The 24,843-nt window shown below is 40.3% G+C and overlaps 1 protein-coding gene across 3 annotated transcripts; it reads left to right on the top strand.

Moving 5' to 3' along the window:
- The first annotated feature begins 350 nt into the window (after window positions 1–350).
- On the top strand, window positions 351–24,116 carry ccar1 (cell division cycle and apoptosis regulator 1). Of its 3 annotated transcripts, XM_061910118.1 has the most exons (26): window positions 351–407; window positions 6,009–6,159; window positions 6,240–6,412; window positions 6,508–6,693; window positions 8,391–8,423; window positions 8,527–8,717; window positions 8,956–9,079; window positions 10,526–10,645; window positions 11,079–11,274; window positions 11,377–11,521; window positions 11,603–11,758; window positions 11,842–12,067; window positions 13,558–13,671; window positions 13,880–14,046; window positions 14,759–14,969; window positions 15,989–16,072; window positions 20,421–20,606; window positions 20,671–20,862; window positions 20,957–21,181; window positions 21,259–21,385; window positions 22,280–22,362; window positions 22,450–22,590; window positions 22,667–22,787; window positions 23,074–23,256; window positions 23,405–23,610; window positions 23,683–24,116. In XM_061910118.1, exons 2-26 carry the CDS (start codon window positions 6,051–6,053, stop codon window positions 23,764–23,766), a joined length of 3,783 nt encoding a protein of 1,260 aa, XP_061766102.1. In that variant the 5' UTR covers window positions 351–407; window positions 6,009–6,050; the 3' UTR covers window positions 23,767–24,116. The 3 variants fall into 3 exon arrangements, with proteins under 3 accessions (XP_061766102.1, XP_061766100.1, XP_061766101.1); XM_061910116.1 differs by having other exon boundaries at window positions 11,377–11,758; XM_061910117.1 differs by having other exon boundaries at window positions 359–447; window positions 11,377–11,758.
- Window positions 24,117–24,843: the final 727 nt, after the last annotated feature.

Genomic DNA, 24,843 nt, shown 5'->3' with positions numbered 1-24,843 from the left:
AAAAAATGTTTATTTTATTTTATAAGCAAGTTTATTATTTATTGAAAAAAGAAGATGTTTAATGTATCTTTAAGAGCAGTATAAATAATTATATTCGGGCAACTCAATTATTAACGCGTCTTTATTAGTCCGTCATCTTTGGACCGTTTGGAACTTGTTCCGCGCATGCGTAGTCTTTTCCTGAGCGCTGCTCCTGTTAAAATTGTTTCTATTTTTTATTTTATAAGCAAGTTTATTATTTATTGAAAAAATAAGATTTTTAATGTATCTTCAAGAGCAGTATAAATAATTATATTCGGGCAAGTCAATTATTAACGTGTCTTTATTAGTCCGTCAACTTTGGACCGTATGGAACTTGTTCGGCGCATGCGCAGTCTTTTCCCGAGCGGCTGCAACAGTGGACAGCGGTAAGCGGCGATGTCGCTGATTTAACCAAATTTACCCACGGTATTTATCCAAGTTAAATGTCGTTACGTCAATGTGTTTTTGAACGACGACTGCTACCATTCACTAATGTGTGTTTTTCTTTCCGTTCGGTTAACTGTGTCGACGCCAAGTCTGCTGCTTATGTCAGCAAACGTTAGCCGAGGCCTTCATAACAAATCCTGCACGAGGCGACTCTGGTCAAAAAGCTAAGATGCTAAATGCTAATTGTTTCCTGACGCAATTTAGTTGCAATTTTATCAACTATATATATGTATGAGTCCAACTCAGCGTGACTTGAGCACACATTTGTTTTTCTTACCTCCGGTAGGCAACATTTTTGTCAAGCTAGCTTACTGTAATTTAAAGCTGGCTAACTGTAGCTCGATAGCTAGACCCGCGCAACATTTGCTGTGTCAGCAGAATCTATTAAAATCATTGACTCTTGTAAATGACAAAAAATGATATGCATAAAACTTTAACTTACAATAAGTCATCGTCAAATTTACCCGTTAAGATGCAAAATATTCCCTCTTTATTCTGCACGCTCGAGTTATTTATTGTTCCAAAGCGCTGGGAAGCCAAAAGCTTGCTCCAAAGTCGGTGCAGATAGTAATAGTGATCTACATTGTCGTTCTTTATACGTATCTTATCATATGTTTTATTTAATTGCCTTATTTCCTTGAATTGCCGCCCGGGCGCTTATGAATTTATAACCTCTTCTCACTCCTGCGCTTACCAAAGGCATGCGGTAAAAGTAAGCATGCGCTAATTATTTTAAAACCTCTTCTCACCCCGGCACTTACCAAAGGCATGCAGTAAAAATTTCAGTGTGATATAAGGTTGGACCTTAAATCCTACTGAATAGCTCTTAATCTTCTTCTCAGTCCAATCCACTTTATTTATATAGCACATATAAACAACAATAATGTTTCCAAAGTGCTGCACAGCCATGTTAAAAACAATATTACAAAAAACATTATGCTCCACCAATGACTGAATAAAACAAAAAATAAATAAAAAATAAAACCAATAAAAACAATATAAAAGAAAATATGATTAAAAAACTATTTTAAAGGGTAAAATCAATTAAAACAGTAAAATAAAAATCAAAGTGTATAAAAAACACAGAGGAGGACAAAGGACCACACAACTCACGTAGTGTTAAAAGCCAAAGAATAAAAGTGGGTCTTAAGACGAGGCTTAAAACACTCCACTGTGGAAGCAGTTTGAACATGGAGCGGCAGAGTGATTAAAAATTACCGGTATTGAAATCAGCCTCCTCCATTTTGAAAAGGATGACAGGGGAAGTGTCACTCGTGACGTCACGAGTTTGACCAGGCGGTAATACTAAGCATGCGCTAAATACTTTGCGAAGCGAGTTTGACCTGGCCGTAATTCAAGGCAGGTGTCACATCAAATTTCTTTCCCCCTACAAAAACCTTCCCCCCCTAAGACATTTGGCGTGACAGCGCCTCTAATGCCTGAAGGACCCCAATGAGGGTGTGATAATACCAAGTTATATGACTCTTAAGGGTTACAGCTGCAAAATTAGCGAAGCAAAGATAGCTTGAAAGGTTAGCATGCTGGAATACTGATATTTTTTTCCTCACTGTTATTTTTCACCAATGACAATCAGCTAATTATAATGCTTTTAAAACAGGCAGCTGTGTGGGCTGCTTTGAGCAAGTTATGACTCTTAAGGGTTACAGCTGCAAAATTAGCGAAGCAAAAATAGCTGGAAAGGTTAGCATACTGGAATGCTAATATTTTTTCCTCATCGGTATTTTTCACCAATGACAATCAGCTAATTATAATGCTTTTAAAACAGGCAGCTTTGTGGGCTGCTTTAAGGTCCTTACACCCTCATTGGGGTCCTTCAGGCATTAGAGGGGCTGTCCCGCCAAATGTCTTCCAGGGGGAAGAAATTTGGCGTGACACCGCGCATACTACATGCCCTGCGGCAATTCAAGGAAATAAGGTATATCATTTATATATATCTATTTATGGAAGAGATGTTTTTGTTAACAAGTTAAATGTGTTTAATGATAATAAAAGCATGTGTAACACATATAGATGTCTTTCTTTCACGAAGACAATAATATAAGTTGGTGTATTACCTGATTCTGATGACTTGCATTGCTTGGAATCAGACAGTAGTGGTGATAACGCCCACATTTTCGAATGGTGGAGAAAAAAAGTCCTCCTTTCTGTACAATACCACATGATATTGGTTGGTTTTTGGCGTCTTATTTATCCAGCTTCCATACACTTTACAAGAAAAACATAGGCGGCAAATTCCGTAGCTTGCTTGATTGACATTCATGGCACCCGAGGGTCTTGTGAGATGACGCTGGCTGCTGCCAGTTCATTATTATGAAAAAATGACAGAGAGGAAGGCGAGAAACACTTTTTATTTCAACAGGCTCTCGCACCGTACCTTCCGTCAAAACTCTAAAGGCCGACTGCACATTTCCTATCTTCACAATAAAAGCCCTGCTTCATGCTGCCTGCGCTAACAAAATAAAGAGTTTCGTAAAGCTGGCGTGCACAAGTGATCGCTCAGAAAGCGACTATTTATTTTGTTAGCGCAGGCAGCATGAAGCAGGGCTTTTATTGTGAAGGTAGGAAATGTGCAGTCGGCCTTTAGAGTTTTGACGGAAGGTACAGCGCTAGAGTCTGTTGAAATAAAAAGTGTTTCTCGCCTTCCTCTCGGTCATTTCTTCTTAATAATGATCTCGCAGCAGCCAGCGTCATCTCACAAGACCTTCGGGTGCCGTGAATGTCAATCAAGTGACGTCTTGGTAAAGATTGATGATCGCTAATTTTTAAGTCTATTTTTTTTAAAGCCTGGCTGGCGATCAATGTAATGGGCACCCCTGCACTAAACTAATTTGCTTCAAGTCATTGTCAAATTTACCCGTTAAAATGCAAAATATTCCCTCTTTATTCTGCACGCTTGAGTCATTTATTGTCCGAAAGCGCTGGGAAGCCAAAACCTTGCTCCGAAGTCGGTGCAGATAGTAATAATGATCCACGTTGTCGTTCTTTATAAGTATTTTATCAAATTATGTATTTAATTATGTCGCATTGCCATTGCAAAGTTGTTGTTCTTGACCCAGTATGCGCTCACATTGTGTTGAACGCATAATGTTAGTGTATTGTTTTGTCGTGAATTTACCATTTTACAAATTTACCATGAATTGATTAACGTGGACCCCAACTTAAACAAGTAGAAAAACTTATTCGGGTGTTACCATTTAGTGGTCAATTGTACGGAATATGTACTTAACTGTGCAATCTACTAATAAAAGTCTCAATCAATCGGTTTGCAGGTCAGTATTCCATTTCTCAAAGGATATAATTGTTGACTGAAATATGCTGATAGCAACCCAACCATTAGCCTAGGGCTGGGCAATATGGCCTTTTTTTAGTATCTTGATATTTTTAGGCCATATATGATATATATTACGATATTTTGCCTTGGCCTTGAATGAACACTTGATGCATATAATCACAGAAGTATGATGATTCTATGTGTCTACATTAAAACATTCTTCTTCATACTGCATTCATATATGCTACTTTTAAACTTTAATGCAGAGAGGGAAATCACAACTAAGTCATTTGACCAAGAGTGTATTTATTAAACAGTTATTTAGCAATGGCACAATCAATTATGTCATTTCCAAAACAGAAAGTGCAAGATTGTCAGCGACATTTTAAGTGTCAAATAAAAATGAGCTGCATAATAGGAAATCAAATAGTATACGTCCTTCGCTTTGTGGTAGGTTACTATGGACGTTATGAAATTGTCTTCATTCTCTAGCGAGTGACTTTTCAAATGTACTACATATTAGCAGTAATGCTACTTTTTATAGCAACGCTTTTGCCCCACACTTGACAAAGTACGGTTGTCTGTTCGGACATATTCCTACTGGAAGCCCAATCCCCGCCAGACGATGGCCCCCTTGCTGTTTTTATTGGGAATTAAGTCTTCCTTCATTTGTTACCAGATCCGCACCTTCTCTCTCTCGTATTACCACTCGTACGGCTAGCTAATGTAGCCCAGTCTGCTACCTCTCTGCTGGGCGAGGGCGTATACGTATGTGACGTATGACATGACAGTATGTGACGTGTGTAAGTTTGTGCGCCTGTATGTTTGTGAGAAGGAGAGACAGGAAGGAGCGAGAAGAGCCTGTAGTGTAATGCCCGCAGCTAAAAGCAACTGCGTGAGAACGTATACTCAAATATTACGATATAGTCATTGTCTATATCGCACAGAGACAAACCCGCGATATATCGCCCAGCCCTACATCAGCCCCCTCAATGTATATCCTCTGATGATTAACTTGTGTGGTGACTGCATTATGCTGATATTATGTATCTGTACCATGAATTGATTAACGTGGACCCCGACTTAAACAAGTTGAAAAACTTATTCTGGTGTTACCATTTAGTGGTCAATTGTTCGGAATATGTATTGTACTGTGCAAACTACTAATAAAAGTTTCAATCAATCAATCAACGTTCAGCATATATGGACTAATATTGGACCGACTGCCTCTAAAAATAAACTGGCTGTATATTTTAGTCCAGTGTTTTCAAACATTTTCTGAGCCGAGGCATATTTTTTTCATTGAAAAAAATTCCGAGGCACACCGCCAACAGAAAACATTAATTGACAGTTAAAAGTCATTCTCGCAATTGTTAGATATGAATTTTAACCATAACCAGTCATGCATCACTATGGCTCTTGTCTCAAAGTAGGTGTAGTGTCACAACCTGCCACATCACGGCGTGACTTATTTTGTTTTTTGGTGTTTTCCTGTGTGAAGTGTTTTAGTTCTTGTCTTGCGCTCCTATTTTGTTGTTAATTGTCATGTATGGCTGTACATTGTGGGCGCCCTCTTTGCTCCACAGTAAGTCTTTGTTGTCGTCCAGCATTCTATTTTTGTTTACTTTGTAGCCAGTTCAGTTTTAGTTTCGTTCTGCTTAGCCTTCCCAAGCTTCAATGCCTTTTCTTAGGGGCACTCACCTTTTGTTTATTTTTGGTCTAAATATTAGACACCTTTTTACCTGCACACTGCCTCCCGCTGTTTCCGACATGTACAAAGCAATTAGCTACCGGCTGCCAACTACTGATATGGAAGAGTATTACAATGTTAATACACAGTTACTCTGCCGCGCTCTAGATAGCACCAACACTCAAAAACAACACGTAATTTGCAGACTATAATTACTGGTTTGCAAAAAAATATTTTTAACCCAAATAGGTGAAATTAGATCATCTCTCACAGCACACCAGACTGTGGTTGAAAAACAGTGTATTGTTTTCTCGGTTTTCTGGTCAGTATTGAACTGACTGCCTCTAAAAATAAACTGTGGCTGTATATTTTGGTTGACCTGATTATAAGTGCATGATGGAATTAGTAAGCATTTAGAAATACTGTGTGCAGACAATAAATTGTCCTGTTGGTCTTATAAGTTAAAACAGTTTTGATTATTTCAATAAAAATGTTGCAAACAAAATGCACGTATGTTAGACTTCTGATCTCTCCATATCCCTTAACCATGTTTTACAGAATTAAACAAGTGAAGTGGAGAATTTTTCATCCAAGTGAGTCATGGCCCAGTTCGGGGGACAAAAGAATCCACCGTGGGCGACTCAGTTTGCCGCCACAGCAGTGTCCCAACCGGGCCACACAAGCCAGTCTCTTGACATCAACTTACACTGTGAGTATACCCAATATTTAATGTCGTGTTTAAAGGTCCAACTATTTTCTTATTTCTTTTTCTGTCTTTATTTCCTGCAGCTCTTAATGTACAGCAGCCATCCCTACTGGGAGCTTCTCCGGCTGTTTACACTCAGCAGTCAGCTTTGGCGGCGGCCTCTCTCACAAGCCAGTCCAATTATCAGCTGTCTCAGCACACTGTCGCCTTGCAGCAACAAGCAGCAGCAGCGGCTGCCGCAGCGGCACTGCAGCAGGTCGGTCACAGCTAAGCCACTTTTTATATAGGCTAGCAAACCTATTTGTCACACTTTGTCATACTTGTGTATTAATCAGCTTCCCGTGTCATTAGTCTCAGATCAATACAGCCCTCCAACAATATCAGCAGCAGCAGCAACAACAACAACAACAACAGCAGCAGCAGCAGCAGCAGCAGCAGCAACAACAACAACAACAACAGCAGCAGCAGCAACAACAACAGCAGCAGCCTCCTCCTCAACAACCACCCCAGCAGCCCCTTTACAGTGTTCCTCATCAGGTGAACACTTTGTCACAATCAGTACTCTGAGTGGACTGTCCCATAGCACGATTTTGAGAACAAACCTGATTGCGGTTTTTCTCTCCAAAATTCAGATTGGATTTGTCATTTTTATATTTTATGCCTAAAAATGCGAAAATAACTAAAGGAAGATATGTTACTTTTTAGACTGTCAACATATTCTAATCTAAAAGTACCACACATTAAAACAATATGCAATAATTTACTTGAAAAATATTTGGCTTAATGCAGACAGACTCAGAGCTTTTGTCTACATCATGCTCTTAAACACAAGAAATAATCAATACAAATGATAGTGTTTGTAATGTAATTACAATATATATTAATGCAAATATTTCTTTAAAATGATATACACTTTATTTCTCATTACTCTGTTGGTTTACCATTGTATTGTATTCAGTATCTTTAACATAAATAGATATTGAACAGCTTAAAGGGCTTTTTTTTCCCCAGTTGGAAAAATGAGGTTGGATGTTTTGTTTATTGCCATCACATGATCGTGGCATTTTCGCTTGTTTGTCCGTTTTGATGGGTTCATATTGCCCGTTTGATTTAAAGAAATATTCCCACGAGACATTAGGCTTTATAATTATATATTTTTCCTCCCAATTTGTTAATTTGCGGCACTTCTCACTAGCGACTCGTGGGGCTTTCTGTACCGTGTGTTGGCGGCGGCGCCCTACTCTAGTCTCCGCCGAGACAGATTGTGAGTGAATAAAAAGAGGGCTGTTACTGTTATTAAAGTCTACTGTTAAATAAACGCGCTCAGGTGCTGAGTGTTGCACAAAGATGTCTTTCTTTGTTTGAAACGAGAGACGAACTAAGGCTCAACAATTCTGATTGATGGACATGCCTGTCAATTGACTGACGGAGGGAAAAAAAACTCAGCCTCTTGCGGTTATTAACCGCACTAATTAAAGCCCTCGATGTCGATTGGATTTCGATTAATCATGCAGCACTAATTTGCGACTAAAAATAAATTGTGCAACTAGAAACAATAAGTAGCACCTGTGCGAATATGGATTTCAACCCTTTCATTCTCATTTTGCTTTTAAAATAAATCCATAACAATTAGACAAGTAGAGTAAGATTTGGGAAAAAGAAACATTGTCAACAAACCATACAGACGCCATAGCCAACCTCTGTGACCTGATCATGTACACAGCATCCTCCCTCTCTCTCACACGATTAGCCAGTCGTCGCAGATTTCATTTTACCAACTAAGATACAAACTTGATAGTAAACAAGTCCATTTTTCCACTGCTCGATGTGGTCATTCTTGTTGATGGTGTTTTAACTTTAAGGGGACATGCTGTAATGAAATAAGCCAACATGGTCCGTTGGGAGTGATGAACAGTACTTTGAATGTCTTTGAGTTTCTCTGTTGAAAAAATTTGAATAGTTACGCGCTCATCACAACTTGAGCCATAGCGGTGGATTGTGTGGATGTAGCCCAACTTGTGTTGTTCTTCTTCCGACTGCATAATAGTTTGCCTGATGCAGCAACACCTCTGCTGCTTGTAATCAAGTAGTACATTCCTTTTTGCAATAAATATTTCACGACACGCTTAATCGTCAATTGCGCACAATTGACTATTACATTTTTTCTTATTCTTAAAGGCGTAAAACCTGATAACCTTTTTTTTTTTTTTTTTTTTTTTTAACCTATATTACAGCTTCCACAACCTCAACCGTCCCTTTTATCGCAGGTAATGTGCAATAATATATTTACCTGCTCTGGTTTGCCTGTAATAGATATTGGGATAATTTCCTTTGGTGGCTTTTAAATCCTTCTTTTGGGTATCCTCTCAGCCTCCAGTGGGTTTACCCACAAGCCTGAGCCTGTCCAATGCCCAGCAGACAGCCCAGATCACAGTGTCCTACCCAACGACGCGCACAAATCAACAGCAGCAGCCACAGAAGCAGCGGGTCTTCACTGGCGTGGTCAACAAGTTGCACGACACCTTCGGCTTTGTTGATGAAGATGTCTTCTTTCAGCTCAGGTATATGTCAGAAGGCATTCCCCAATCGGAGAGTATATTTATGGTGTGAGTGAAGTCATTAAAGTTGACCTCTACAAAAGATACTGAACTCCATGATGACCACTTTAATCATATTTTTTCCAGTTGACACTTTACCTTTTTAAAGAAGATGGTCTTTATACTCTCTGCAGTTACTTGTAGCTAGGATTTGTGGCACTTACATGTATATCACTCTGATTGTTTGGCGTGTTCTTCTCAGTGCTGTGAAAGGCAAGACACCACAAGTTGGTGATCGGGTGTTGGTGGAGGCTGTGTACAACCACAACTTGCCCTTCAAGTGGAACGCCCAACGCATCCAGACCTTACCTCAGCTGACGAACCAGGTGAGAAATTCAGCCTTTTAAGTGCACGAATATAATGCTTAAGGCTTATTTCCCTAGAATAAAAATCTGATTGTTTTATTATTAGGGTCTGGTTGTTTTTCACATGCAAACTGCTAAACAAATTCCCCCCAAGAGTAATTTTTTACATCTCACACTCACACATATTTTGACATGGAGGGATGGAACTAAAAAAGGGACTCATATATTGGGCAAATTAGCGCAAACAGGAGTCAAAATATAGTGAACTGTCTTCACCCTTGTAAAAGCTTAAAATTGACAAAACACGCTTACTCTTTAGAGTGGCCGTGCCAGCAACTTGAGGGTTGCAGGTTCGATTCCCGCTTCTGCCATCCTAGTCACTGCCGTTGTGTCCTTGGGCAAGACACTTTACCCACCTGCTCCCAGTGCCACCCACACTGGTTTAAAAATGTAACTTAGATATTGGGTTTCACTATGTAAAAGCGCTTTGAGTCACTAGAGAAAAGCGCTATATAAATATAATTCACTTCACTTCACTTCACTCTTAGGATCCAAAAGGACCTGCTCATAAGTGTAATAAGTCAGCAAAAATGTATTTTTACTTCCAACACTTAATCTTCTAACAACTTCAGATTAATCTATTGATATGAAGTTTTAGTATTGTTTTATGATTTGTTTGAGTTTAATGAGTTCATACAAGTTGTAGCTCCTTTAATACACGGCAACACAGGAAAGTTCTTTTTTGTAAAAGGGGCGTTTGTTGACGACTCCTTGCTGTACACACCATCCACGCCGTGAGAACTTAGAAAATACAGTACATCAGACTTCGATTTTGCATCAATACTCGGAAAGACATTAAATTACAAAAAAAGCAAAACCTCGTTGGCGGCTTGTAACGAAAACAAATTAATGAATAAACTTAAAGCCCCCTCCCTTCATGCATGTTCCTCCTTGTTTACAGTCCGTGAGGCGCAACGTCACAACATTTGTTCCGCCTTGCAACGCAATTAACACAATACATATACATTCTCCTCAGGAGATTTTACAATCACACATTTTGTAATAATATTTTATAACTCCGCATCATTAGCTTATTTAATATTCAAAGCATGCAAACTCTGTCAGCACAGCTACATAAGTCTTTTATATTTATATCTATATATAACTGCCCAAGATCATTTTCATTGCATCTGTCCACTTTATTTATATCCTATTCTGGGTTTATGTCAATGTGGTAATTACTGAATTACAGGGACATCAGCTACACGGTGAAACTGCCTGTTAGAAACTATCCAAAAATGTTAAGTCCATTGCCTTTTTAAATGTTTATATTTATGCAATTCTGCAGCTAAAAAAACTGACAATGTTTTTTTGTTTGTTTTTTTAAAGCTTTCTCTCCCCAGATTTTCTTCCCTCTATTGTAGGCATGCAGTTTGTTGATTGCTTTTTTTCTCTTTTCCTCTCCAGCATCAGCAGCCGCCTCAGCCATTACCTCAACATTCCCCGCAGTTGGGCAGCCTTTTCAATGAGCCAGGGATGCCGCTGCGCTACCCTGACATGCACTGCACAACGGACAACAGACATAATGTAACTGCACATAGTCCCTATACCACACACATTCTCTTGTTCTTAATACTATTATCTTTTTTTTTTCCTTTGCTTAAAAACCCATGACCAAAATCACAGATATTTTTCTCAGCTTCAGCATTTTGTGTTTTTTAGCAGTTAACCCCATTTCTTTATAGCATCTTCATAATGGACTCCTAAATTATTTGCCACTTAAATATGTTTTATAGTTTATATATAGCATTTTGGGTGTTTCAATTATTTTTATTTGGCGGATGTGACGAACTTTGAAAATTCAGTCATCTTTAAGAGCCTCCTTTACAAGTAGAACATTTTGGTCTCTATGGTTCTTTTGATTCAGGGATTAGAGAAACTCAGATTTAAGTATTTTCTTTACGGAAATTTTAAGTAGTTATTTCAAAATTAAAATAGTCATCTCATCCTTTTTTTCCAGAGCCATCCTCCTGTTCCTAACATGATGAAAACTGCTCCCCCCTTACTTCAATCACTACCTCCACCGACCACGTACAGTGTTCCACCACCGGCTCCTCCTCCTCCTTCCTTACTGCAGGCGCAGCTGTCTGCTGCCTCATTAGGTCCTCTTCTCCAAAACCCTCCTCAGGCTTTGCTGCCTCAGCCCCCTCCCAAAGGTAAAAACAATTGTCAGCTTTACCACTCAAAAATAGTGTCATCAAAAAGCCTTATGCCAAGTGCTGAAACAAGCCTTGTTTTTCTCTTCGCGTGTTTCTTAGATGTGTTTACCGGGGGTCTACTTCAACCCCCAATGAGAATCATGCCACAACCACAGCCTGTCCGACGGATCGAGCCCCCTCCACGTTTCCCAAGTCGCAATGATCGACCCCCTGAGCTCATCCTCAGGAGTAAAGAAGAGCGCAGGTCAGATGACAGACTATTAAATAGTATTTTCTGGCTTCCCGGGTCATTTTCTTACACATGGCTTCCTCTAAAAATCTTTAGCCGCGACAGAGAACGCGAGCGAAGGCGGTCAAGAGAACGCTCACCGATGCGCAAACGCTCCAGAGAGCGTTCCCCAAGACGAGATCGCTCCCCACGAAGGCTCCGCAGGGTGGTTCCTCGCTACACGGTCCAGTTTTCAAAGTTCAGTTTAGACATGTGAGTGGAATAAACAATCCGATGTACCACTCTTGTAAGCAGCCAAGCACAAATATAACTGGTCTATTTTTTCACTTTTCTAGTTCAAGCTGTGACGTGATGGAGTTGAGGAGGCGCTATCAGTGTCTGTATATTCCCAGCGACTTCTTTAGTGCCGCCTTCACCTGGGTAGACGCCTTCCCTATGATGCGACCCTTTCAGTTCAGCAACGCATGCAACTTCCATATCTTGCACAAGGAGGTGGATCCTCTTGTCAAAAATATAACTGTGCTGGAACCGCCTGATGCCAACCACACTTATAGTGCTAAGGTAGGCTAAACCTTACATGCACACTCACATAACTTTTGATTCTTAACTCCAACAGTAATTAATACATTTTATACTGTCACAAACAGTGGTGCATCACTTCCGATATTATACCAATATTCCATCTTAAAGTGTTGAGTGATACGCTATTAAACAGATACATTATCATGTATACATCATATCATACAGTCTTTTATTTTGTATTGTGGAATGTAAGAACATACATTCAAATGAAATTACTCAGAACAATGATAGGTATAAAAACACTAAGTTGTGTGCTTAAGACAACACTTCAATGTTAACTGGCTGTCCAGCCTTGCACAAGTTTGATTGCTTGGATTTGAGCGCTTGAATTGAATATTTTAGATGCGACCCGATATCATCTATTTGTTTTTTGCTGAAATTAGAGAAGGACACTCCTAGTAACAACAAGAGGCGCAACCAAACTTTATAATTGATACCGTTACCTTATGGTCTTATTAGTGTGTCATTTCCACTGATCAGTGATCTCTTCATGCATTGCTCGGTTAGCAGAGAACAAGTACCTTTTTGTTTATGCCACCAACCTTGTTTCGCAACTTTTGTTGTCTTCCGAGAAATAAGAGAAAAGATTATTGAACATTTCGTTTTATGGAACACATTCTTTTATTATTATCGATTCTGTGTCTATTGCAACATATATTGTGATATTGTTTTATTGCCCAGCCGTACTTTATATCAAGATTGCATGCTAAAATGAAGCCCTCCTTGTTTGACAATCATAGACTTCTGTGAAGATCCCTACAATGCCAATGTTGTTTACAGAAATGCATTGGCTATGCTTGTAAAAAATGTTTTTTCCAGGTAGTTAGCGGTATTAAAAAACATGCTTCTCAAGACCGAAATCAATATTTCTAATATCTTTTGTTTAGAAATAACGGTAGTCTGTAATTTCACAGAACGCTTAAGCACTCGATTTTGTTTTTCAATTTTCAAATGCTGCACCGATGGTAACAGCTACTTTAGCAGCGCAGACATCTTCCTATGCTTTCATAGCGATAATGGTGTCTCAGGTGGCTGAATAGGTCTGATGTTTGAGAGCGCAATGTTTTTATTTTTCCTCACTGTTTGTAAAACAATTTCTGCAAATGGCACGCGAAAAGTCTTCCTCTGAAACAGTGAAGTGCCATACGACTAATGCAATGTTTGCAAAGCGCTCACGTAGCTTTCACTGACTAACACCAGAGCATGTAGAGAATAGGACCACTTGATTTTCTCACCCAACCAGCCTACAGGATAGAACGATCTTGCATCCATTTGAACTTTTTTATAAGATCCCTGATGAGGGCTGTTTTCTAATGTTATTGGTTTTATCAATGTAATATCACAATTCCTTCACCCCTACTTTCAACTTCCATGAAGAAAAGTGAGCCCAGTTATTTTAGTCATCCACATATTACCTAAACATTGATCTGTCAGCGGAACGGTAATGCTCAACCTGAATATTTTGTCAGGTGATGCTGCTGGCTAACCCAAGCTTAGAGGAGCTCTATCACAAGTCATGTGCACTAGCAGAAGATTCCCAGGAAGTCAAAGACTCCTTCCAGCATCCTGCAAGACTCATCAAGGTTAGTGTCACCTCTGCTATGCATCAATGAGTCATGGAAGTGAGCTGATAATGATGCTGTAATCCTATTCCATTGCTGAATACTCATGTTGAGAATTCCTATCTGATGTCAGCTTTTTAAAATTGTTTTGGTGTAGTATGATTGAACATTTAGCTGACCATTGTATCTCTTTTTTCTACACTCTTTGTACATGTTTTTTGGCCTTTAGTTTTTGGTGGGAATGAGAGGCAAAGATGAGGCCATGGCGATAGGTGGTCACTGGTCTCCCTCTCTGGACGGAGCTGAGCCAGCGAAGGATCCATCAGTCCTCATAAAGACAGCCATTCGCTGTTGCAAGGCACTCACGGGCATAGATCTTAGTCTGTGCACTCAGTGGTAAGCACTTTACCTATCAATCCCATTCATTTGTCCCCTGTCAGCGCTAAAACCTCAGCATTTGATTTCATCAGCCACCATTATGTCTATGTTGTTAATTTATGACTATCATTTGTGTATTGTTGATTGATACTTTTGGCCTTTTGTTTGTTGTCGTCTTGGCTCTCTCTATCTGTCACACTCTAAATTTACACTCACATTCCATCATGATGAAAACCCATGGACTGTGGCTGGAAGCAGTAGCCTGGACGAGACGACACATCCCCAGTCATTGTTTTGTTTTTGTTGCTTTTACTCTCTGTTAAATATATTATATATTTAACTGGCTTTCTCGTTCTGTTCTAATGTAGTGATTCAAATGTATCCTATAGGTTAAACGCAGAGCCCTCATAATTGGCTGAAGCTATAAGGCGGAGGAATATAGGCTGTGATTTATATTGTGATTTTTTTTGTTTTTGTTTTTTTTTTTGTCAACTTTCTCAAACTGGCTGCCATCACCGTGACAACAGTCGGAAAGCTGCCGACTCGGGCCCTCTGTCAGTGTTTTGTGTGGGGCTGGGTCACTGTAATGACACGTAAGGTCCTTCTGTGACTCTGTTAAGGCGGGAGGTGGGGCGGGTTATCTAAAGGTTTGCCCTAGCAAGGCTCGCCTTTTTGTGCTTTGCCCTGACCAGAATGTTTCTTTCCAATGCACCCTCTTCCTTTGCGACAGGTATCGTTTTGCAGAGATTCGCTATCTTCGGCCGGAGGAGACCCACAAGGGGCGGACAGTCCCCGCTCATGTGGAGACAGTGGTTTTGTTTCTTCCGGATGTTTGGCATTGTCTTCCTACCCGCTCAGAGTGGGAGGTGCTGTCACGGCGACTCCGGGAGCAGCTGGCTGAGAAGCTGTCGGCCGAGCGAAAGGAGGCGGATGGAGAACAGGCACTGAACCGCTAATCCCTCTCTTCTCATTTCCGCTTCTCACAGGAAGGCACAGGAATTACAAAAAAACACACACCTCATGTCACACACGCAAACACATGAGCCCGACACCCACACATCACCTAGACGTCCTCCGTTTACTCCTCCACCTATCCCCTCTTCTCCTCCATCCCTCCATCAGCACTCGCACCTTCCACCGCATCCAGCAGACACACACAGTGGAAGCAGTGAGACTAGTTTGTGTTTGTGTGAACGCCCCCATGGCAACTGGTAAAACAGCTTCCAGCTCTTGAAATTTTGAGATATTCTAGGTGTATTTCAATTCCTTCCAAACAATCTCTCCTCCGCTTGGTTGTGACAGCTTCCTAAATTTGATTGCTTGTTTGAACGCTGACACGTAAAGAGCTCATTTAATGCTGGAATCTGTGGCGTCAGTTGCATGAAAATAATGTCTGCTGTAGGAATGTTTATTTTCATATGATTTCTCATACCAATTGTGAAAAAAGAACCTCCCTAAGCTTGTCTGTTCTTCCTGTTGGCTTCTATATTTTCATTTGGAGTAAATATAGAGTTTGGCTTTTCCAGGGCAGTTGGTTGCACAGAAAGAGAGATGGCTTCTATGTGATGTATAGTTTTTAAACCCCATAAATACCAAAGCCAATAGATAGGGCCACCCCACCCTCACAATGTTCGGAGACCAGCTTCAGTTTTCCTGATGTACTGATACACCTCCATTTATTATATTTTTATTTTATTTTTTACCTTTTTTTTGTGTTCCACAGATTGATTGATTGGCAGCTGGTTCTTATAAGTGCTAGAGAGCTTCCCTGTGTACTCTTCAGTAGCAGTGGACTTAAGCACAGTCGAGCTCACTAGAACAAGACTTATTTAATTTTTTAAGACCGTTTTGACCTTGCTTCTTGCACGGATCAACTGAAAAGCTTGCATAGATCACAGGTGGCATGCTGACATTTCTTCTTGTCCTTCTTTGTCTCTCGCTGTCTACGACATTTTTCAAGGAGGAAGAGGAGAAAGATGATGGCGAATCGAAGGACGTCAGCAACCCCACTCACTGGGCCAAACTTGATCCGAAATCAATGAAGGTAACCTTCGCCGAATTTTTAACTTGATTTTTATACTTAAACCTGAAGGACGGATTACTTTTTTTTATCCTTTCAGTAAATTTATGTATTCTTAATTATTTAAAAAAAAAAATGTAATTTTGATATTTCAATGTCCAGTTATTTCCCAGGTGAATGATACACTGGCATTTATTAGACCTGTCCCCAAAGTTTTTTATTTTTCAAAAGGCATAAAAACTTTGGGATTCTTCTACTTTTTTGCTCAAATCTCGCAATCAACTTTAGCTCTACGAAAAAATACCAAAGGTAAAGTTTTATTCTTTGGTGGCTTTTTGATCAAGTTATCAATGCCAGTTTTCAGTAAGTACACATTTGCATAATATGAATTATTTTTTATTTGAACCTGCAATATTAATAAATCGAAAAGGTTACCATTTTTATAAAAAACATTAAATGTTTTTGTTTAAGGCTGTTGCTTACTGAGAAATTTGGAAAAAAATATTATTTCAAAATGATTGTATGCCTTTTAAAATAACTTAAGAACATCTTGTTTGGCTTTAAAGATTATAAAAAATTAAAAGTCCCCAGGGGCTTAAAAAGGACCAGTTATGCAATAATAACTTCATACTAATTGGTGTTGTGTATTTGGAATCTGCATAGCGTATTTCCTTGAATTGCCGCCGGGCATGTAATATGCGCCTGCCTTAAATTACTGCCGGGCCAAACTCGGTCCCCAAATTTATTAACGCATGCTTACTTTTACCGCCGGGTCAAATTCGTGACGTCACGAGTGACGCTTCCTCTGTCGTCTTTTTCAAAATGGCGGAGGAGTTTTTTTTGCTTTTACTATGTGTAAACCAGGGGTCTTGTTCCACAGCCATGCAGATCACACTGATGGTTGTGATATAAAACAACTTTAACACTCTTACTAATATGCGCCACACTCTGTGAACCCACACCAAACAAGAATGACACACACATTTCGGGAGAACATCGGCTCTGTAACATTATAAACGCAACATAACACCCAGAATGCCATGCATCTATGACTCTTGGCTATATTATACACCCCGCTAGCACCAACCCCCCCCCCCCCCCCCCATTTGCCATTTTTATATTTCATACATATAAAGATGCAAAAATTATGAGAAAGCTATTACTTTTAAACTGTCAATCAACATATCATTGTCTCAAGGTGCCATACAGAACATTATGCAATAATTTACTGTAAAAAATATTTGGCTTTATGCAGACTGACTCAGAGCTTTTGTCAACATCATGCTCTTAATTTGAAGAAGAAAATGATAACTTTTTACAATGTAATCATAAAATATGTTAATGCAAGTAACCATTTAAAAGGATATAAACTACCGTATTTCCTTGAATTGCCGCCGGGGCGCTAATTAATTTAAAACCTCTTCTCACTCCTGCGCTTACCAAAGGCATGCGGTAAAAGTAAGCATCCTCTAATTAATTTAAAACCTCTTCTCACTCCGGCACTTACCAAAGGCATGCAGTATAAAAATAGAGTGTTATGTAAGCTTGGACCTTAAATCCTACTGAGTAGCTCTTAATCTTCTTCCCTTTATGCGATTTCAAATTACCGGTATTGAAATCAGCCTCCTCCATTTTGAAAATGATGACAGGGCAAGCGTCACTCATGACATCACGAGTTTGACCAGGCGGTAATACTAAGCATGCGCTAATTATTTTGCGAAGCGAGTTTGACCTGGCAGTTATTCAAGGCAGGCGCATACCATATGCCCTGAGGCAATTCAAGGAAATACGGTATTTCTCATTCCTAGAGGTGGGAATCTTTTGGGCATCAGGAGCTATGATTCGATTAAAACTTGATTATTGATGCATCTTTGTCTATTGATGCAGTTTTACATTCATTTTAATTTCACTGAATAAGCGTTTATAACTTGCAACTTAAAAAAAAGATTCATTTGGGATGGTTTGCTGTGGACGGGACTCTCGCTGCTGTCTTGGATCCGCTTTGAACTGAACTCTCGCGGCTGTGTTGGAGCCACTATGGATTGGACTTTCACAGTATCATGTTAGATCCGCTCGACATCCATTGCTTTCGGTCCCCCAGAGGGACATTTGAGGTCCTCTCCAAGGTTTCTCATAGTCATCATTGTCACTGGCATCCCACTGGGTGTGAGTTTTTCTTGCCCTTATGTGGGTTCTTCCAAGGATGTCGTAGTCGTAATGGTTTGTACAGTCCTTTGAGACATTTGTGATTTAGGGCTATATAAATAAACATTGATTGATTGATTTGGAACAAGAAACAGTTAAATTAATTCCCACATTTCTTAAATTAATGAAAATGTTTGCAAAGCTGAACCGTAAGTGCCCAATAACAAAGGAGCTGGTCGGATCTCTGAGGTGGCTCGCTGAAGTCAGACAAATTTTAGAACGGTCTGCATTACTTTGTTTACAATTACCGATTTATTGAAATGTTCTAATCGATTCTGTAATCGTCCATGTCCGAATTGAGATGCATGTAAAACTGGATTTCTCCCACCTCTACTCATTACTGTAGAATCGTTTACCACTGTGCTTTAATTATAAGGTAAATTGCTTCATTTTAAATCAGTCCTTCTCAAATAGAGGAGGATGTCCCCCTTGGGGGCGCTGCGCGTGTGACTTCACGGAACATGGTTTTTTGCCGTACCATATGATGAAGCGCATGTCGCACTTTGCCTCACTGTATGCACGGTAGGAGACGAGGAAAGGTCGGTGTGTTTCCTTTTTAAAGTTAAGCTTACAATGTTATGCAGATTTATATTTATAGCAATTTTATAGACAAATGATACTATTTGTCACTGAGAGTGGGGCTCAAAATATTTTCTTCTCCCTAGGGGGTGATGTAACAGTAAATATTTAAGAAACACTGTCCTCAATAAATAAACATACTAAATATAAAAGTAGCGTATTTGCTCGTTTGGCCATCTGATTTGATGTTTAAATGTTCCCACGACAAGACATTTGGCTTTGTAATATTTTTTTCCTCGTCAATTTTTGCAGAACTTCTCACTGATCCACCATGACAAAGATTTTGGCTGAATAAAGAGAGAGCTCACTGCCTTCAGTTAATTCTACTGTTTACAGGTGCAGAGAGCGATGCACAAAGTGAAACTGCTTTTTGTTTGTTTAAGCGAGGAAGAAGCGTAAGCTCAACAATTCTGTCACTCAAATGCGGTGACGCTGGAGGGGAAAAAAAACGAAACTGTAGCCTCTTGCAGTAATGTGATCACACTAATTAAAAACCTTGATGTTGATTTATCGTGCAGCACTATTATGTACAAGTATCAATACTGGTGCACATAACAACAAGCTGGAGACAAGCCATGTTAACCACTAAACTAGATTGAATTTAAAGTAGTGAAACAGAGGACAAAGGGTTTTTTACACTTCAGTAGAAGTCCAGCTGAAACTACATTAAAGCACAAAGTAACCAGCTGTGAACATGTATCTAGCTATAAATACATGTAAAATGAATAACTCTAAAACAGAATAATAAAACTACATTGAGCAAAAAAGTCGACTCATCAATTTTCAAGAATACAATTTTAAAAGGTGTTTTTTTTGTTTGTTTTTTTTAGGCCATCAATGTGCTTATTTGCTGTGTGTACTCATCTGCAGCCAGGAAGAACTTCTGTAACTCATTTTAAACAGATTTTATTATAATTTAATTACAAGGTATCGGTTCTGAATCGTTTTGTTACTCCTGGAATCCTAATCGAATCATGAGTTGTTGAAAGTTTCACATCCATACTGAGCGTACACATCCAAAAACCGAATATGACACAAACTTCTCCTTTTTAAATGAACATTTTTTGGCAGTGTAATCAAAATAAAGTGATTAGTCGTTAAGTAGCAACACTACATAGAACACTTGGTGATGTGCTATGAGATTTCTTCTTCCATGAAATGTGCTTTGGTTTCGAACTGTTGGAAAACACCGACTTAAGAATTCCTCTTCCCCTGTTTTGATAATCGTAATGCAGAAGTAAAAATAAATGATAAATGGGTTGTACTTGTATAGCGCTTTTCTACCTTCAAGGTACTCAAAGCGCTTTGACACTACTTCCACATTTACCCATTCACACACACATTCACACACTGATGGAGGGAGCTGCCATGCAAGGCGCCAACCAGCACCCATCAGGAGCAAGGGTGAAGTGTCTTGCTCAGGACACAACGGACGTGACGAGGTTGGTTCTAGGTGGGATTTGAACCAGTGACCCTCGGGTTGCGCACGGCCACTCTTCCACTGCGCCACGCCGTATCACAAGTAGTGTGATGCTTGTTACTTTCCAGAACTCATGGTCGTAACTATGAATATTACTCTTGCCTGCAGGTAAACGACCTTCGTAAGGAGCTCGACTGCCGCTCTCTGAGCTCCAAGGGCTTAAAGTCGCAGTTGATTGCCCGACTTACCAAGCAGCTGAAGGTGGAGGAGCAGGTGGAAGAGTTCAAGGAGCCTGAGAAACCAGAAGTCAAACCTCCCGAGGAAGAAGAGCCCAGTCGCACTGAGGACCGAGAGGTATTTGCTTAAACCGGTTTTGCAGCATTCTGACTTAATGCAAACTATTTTCCTGTCCTGGTAGGAGGAGGAAAAGAAGAAGCAAGAAGAGCTGGAGCGCCAACGCAGAGAAAGACACTACATCCTCCCCGACGAGCCCACCATCCTTGTTCACCCCAACTGGTCTGCAAAGAATGGCAAGTTTGACTGCAGCGTGATGTCCCTCAGCGTGCTTCTGGACTACAGACTGGAGGACAACAAGGAGACTTCCTTTGAGGTGAGAAAGCTTCACCTTGAGTTTGTGTTAGGCTGCTAGACGTGCCACATTGATATGGGAGTAAAGAACAACATACGTTCTCCGTCACTTGCAGGTCTCTCTCTTCGCTGAGCTATTCAACGAGATGTTACAGAGAGATTTTGGCTACCGCATCTACAAAGCCATCGCTGCTATCCCTGTCAAGGATGAAAAGAAGAAGGCCAAAAAAGAGGCTGAGAAGAAAGAGGTGGACAAGAAGGACATAAAGAAGGAGAAAGAGGACAGCGAAGAGCCAGCAGCAAAGAAATGTAGAGAGGATGAGGAGGGGGAGAGGAAAAAGGTGAATCACTCAAACCAGTCAGGACTTTAAGTTCGATGCTTGTTTTATGACGTGCTTTGCTTGGTGTGTGTGATCAGTGCGATGACAAGATGGAGAAAAAGGAGTCACGTGAAGAAGAAGAGAACGAAGATGACGGCAGCACAGCTAACGCCGACGAGTATGACCCCATGGAGGCTGAAGACGCAGATGACGACGACGACGATGGTAATGCTGCGCTCTCATCCTTGCATAGATATTGTCAATACATTCCATCCTCCATGGCAGTGGTTCTCATATGGGGGTACGCGTACCCCTGGGGGTACTTGAAGGGATGCCAAGGGGTACGTAAGATTTTTTAAAAATATTCTAAAAATAGCAACAATTCAAAAATCCTTTATAAATATATTTATTCAAAAAAATATGGATGTAAGTTTATAAACTGAAAAGAAATGCAACAATGCAATATTCAGTGTTGACAGCTAGATTTGTTGTGGACATGTTCCATAAATATTGATGTTAAAGATTTCTTTTTTTCTGAAGACATGTTTAGAATTAAGTTGATGAATCCAGATGGATCTCTATTACAATCCCCAAAGAGGGCACTTTAAGTTGATGATTACTTCTATGTGTACAAATCTTTATATTTGAATCATTTGTTTATTTTTCAACAAGTTTTTATTTTTATGTCTTTTTTTCCAAATAGTTCAAGAAAGACCACTACAAATGAGCAATATTTTTCCACTATTATACATTTAAATAAATCAGAAACTAATAGATAGATAGTACTTTATTTATTCCGTCAGGAGAGTTCCTTCAGGAAAATTAAATGACATAGTGCTGTATTTTACTTCATCTCTTTTTTTCAACCAAAAATGCTTTGCTTTGATTAGGGGGTACTTGAATTTAAAAAATGTTCACAGGGGGTACCTCACTGAAAAAAGGTTGAGAACCACTGCTCCATGGTGTATTTGTCCTATGATGAGAAATCATGCACCACGCTGAAGCTGTGATGGATACCATTACCATAATCTCTGAGGCACTTCCCGTTGGCATCTGCACTGCTCTGATTAAAAACTTTCCATTTCCACTGTAATGACGCTTTACATTTCTGTTTCTTAGAAAAGGATGATGACACTTCAAACGACAAAAGAGATCACAAAGACGCTCGGAGGTTGCCAAAAGAAAAGAGTTTAAAAGAGAAGGTTAGCTTGTTGCCATCACTGCATTAATTAAATAATTCAAAGTTAAGTTCTATGTGCAGTAAAAATGATGATGTATGATGTCGTCAGGACAAGAAGCAGATGATGACGCACAACAGGGAGCTGCTGATGGCGTTTGTTTACTTTGACCAAAGTCACTGGGGCTGCCTGTTGGAGAAAGACTTGGAGGACATCTTGTACACGCTAGGACTGCACATGTCACGTGCTCAGGTGAGCACAGGAACACAAACTGTGCTGCACTGCACCTCTGACTGTCTAACATGCTAATGATCTCCTCCTCCTCCAGATTAAGAAGCTGATGAACAAGCCGCAAGTGAGAGAGTCGTGTTATTACCGCAAACTGACCGACCGAGGAAAGGATGAGGCTGCCTTTCTCTTCAATGAAGCACAGATGGAAAACTCCTCAGGTGAGCTATTGTCCATCAACACAGGTGAAATATATTAAGCCACCTTAGCCCCGCCACCTTGTCAGCAGGGGGACTAAAAATAAATACAATATCAGCCAGAGGGGATCGATGTTGTGATTTTCATCGGCAATAACATATTTTTTCAAGAAAATCAGATCGATCGACATGTCCCAAGCATCGGGCCCTTGAGATCCGTGGGAATTAGTCGGATGTACAAACCAATGAGACTCCACAAGACCTGTGCAACCAGATATCTGGCTCATCTATTCAACTATCTTCCTCTCAGGCAACAGAGAGCTACTTCCCGCTCCAAAGAAGAGCGAGCCGTCAGAACCCAACCAGTCTGGTGATCTGATCGTGTACAACGGTGCCATGGTGGACGTTGGCAGCATGATGCAGAAACTGGAGAAAAGCGTGAAAGCGCGAGAGGAGATTGAACAGAAGCTGATGGTACAGGACACCAAGATGGGTAAATACTTAAGTGGAACTCCATCAGGAACATGGACTGACACAATTGGAGCACCAGTTAACTTCCTACAGCGGTCTTGTTGGTGTGACAGTTGGACTGGCACACCAACCCACCCAGACCCTACCCTAACTGTGTCCTCTCTTGCCAGATGAGGAGACAAAGGTTAAAGCGCACCTGGAGCAAGAAAACAAATCCCTGTCCAAGGAGCTGGAGGAAGTGAAAACCAGGCTAATGCAAACGGAGAAGCTGCTGAAAAATGCGGAGGAGCAGAAGACCATCTACTGGGAGCAGTTTGCCAAGACGTGCAAGACTCTGACAGACACGATCACAGGACTGACGGCGGTGATGGGAAAGGTAGGAAGCATACAAACTGTGCTTTTTTTTCTATGTAAAAACAGGAAGTGATGTCATTGTTGTTTTGCTCAGGATGATGCTGGGAATGACTGTGATGAAGCAACCAGAGAGAAAACACCTCAAGTGAACGGTGCTGAAGAACCAACAACCTCTTAAAACTTGTCTTCACATGTAAATATCCACTAAAGCTACTTTAATTCACAGCTTTATTTGTGTACATAATGGTTGGATTGATGGTATTTTCTATTAATGTATTTTATATATAGAATTAAGTCATTTCAGCTCTCTAACTTTGTTTTGCCATCATTTTTTTGGTTGCCAGAATGTGATAGTGAAGAGATATAGTTTTTAATAATTATTTTATTTATGTGCGAGAGGATTCCCTTAAACTATTTAAATGATAACTTTGGATGGATGATCCACTGAGTTTTGTGCAGATTTTCTCTGTAAATAATTAGAATCCATCCACCGTTTACTGTGTAGAATAAAAACTAGTTTCATCCTTATTTCATCTTTGATTTCATTCAACATTTTCTGTGTTTTTGCACCACTTAACTATGCACCCGTCCTTTTCCTGCCGGCTGCATCGTGCATCTTTAAAGGAATCACCCACACAAGATCCAAAACTTTAAGCGCTGTGAGGTTTTAACAACTGTTTAGTCTGATTGCACTAAAAGACACAGGAACATAAACAGGATTTGTTTTTCAATGTGCCGGATTTAAGTGTATAACATGAATTCAAAAATACATGTTGAATGGTGTACAAGGAAAGTAAATAGAACAGTTGTGTCCTTGTCCATCCATCTTCTTCCGCTTATCTGAGGTCGGGTCGCGGGGGCAGCAGCCTAAGCAGGGAAGCCCAGACTTTCCTCTCCCCTGCCACTTTGTCCAGCTCTTCCCGGGGGGTCCCGAGGCATTCCCTGGCCAGCCGGGAGACATAGTCTTCCCAACGTGTCCTGGGTCTTCCCCTTAAACTCCTACCGGTTGGACGTACCCTAAACACCTCCCTCGGCGTTCGGGTTGCATCCTGACCAGATGCCCGAACCACCTCATCTGGGTCCTTTCGATGTGGAGGAGCAACGGCTTTACTTTAAGTCCCTCCCGGATGTCAGAGCTTCTCACCCTATCTCTAAGGGAGAGCCCCGCCACCCGACGTAGGAAAGTCATTTCGGCCGCTTGTACCCGTGATCTAGTCCTTTCGGTCATAACCCAAAGCTCATGACCATAGGTGAG

The sequence above is a fragment of the Nerophis ophidion genome, linkage group LG09, assembly GCF_033978795.1.
Source record: "Nerophis ophidion isolate RoL-2023_Sa linkage group LG09, RoL_Noph_v1.0, whole genome shotgun sequence".
Taxonomy (NCBI): Eukaryota; Metazoa; Chordata; class Actinopteri; order Syngnathiformes; family Syngnathidae; genus Nerophis; species Nerophis ophidion.
The sequence above is the reverse complement of the archived record's forward strand: the minus strand, read 5'-3'. Positions and strand labels throughout refer to the sequence as shown.

Excerpts from the sequence above, each read along its gene's own strand:
- ccar1 (XM_061910116.1), top strand. The coding sequence starts at position 6,051 with ATGGCCCAGTTCGGGGGACAAAAGAATCCACCGTGGGCGACTCAGTTT. Across the intron at positions 11,275-11,376 it reads GCCTCAGCCCCCTCCCAAAG|ATGTGTTTACCGGGGGTCTA; the intron begins GTAAAAACAATT and ends CGTGTTTCTTAG. Across the intron at positions 22,591-22,666 it reads TGCACATGTCACGTGCTCAG|ATTAAGAAGCTGATGAACAA; the intron begins GTGAGCACAGGA and ends CTCCTCCTCCAG.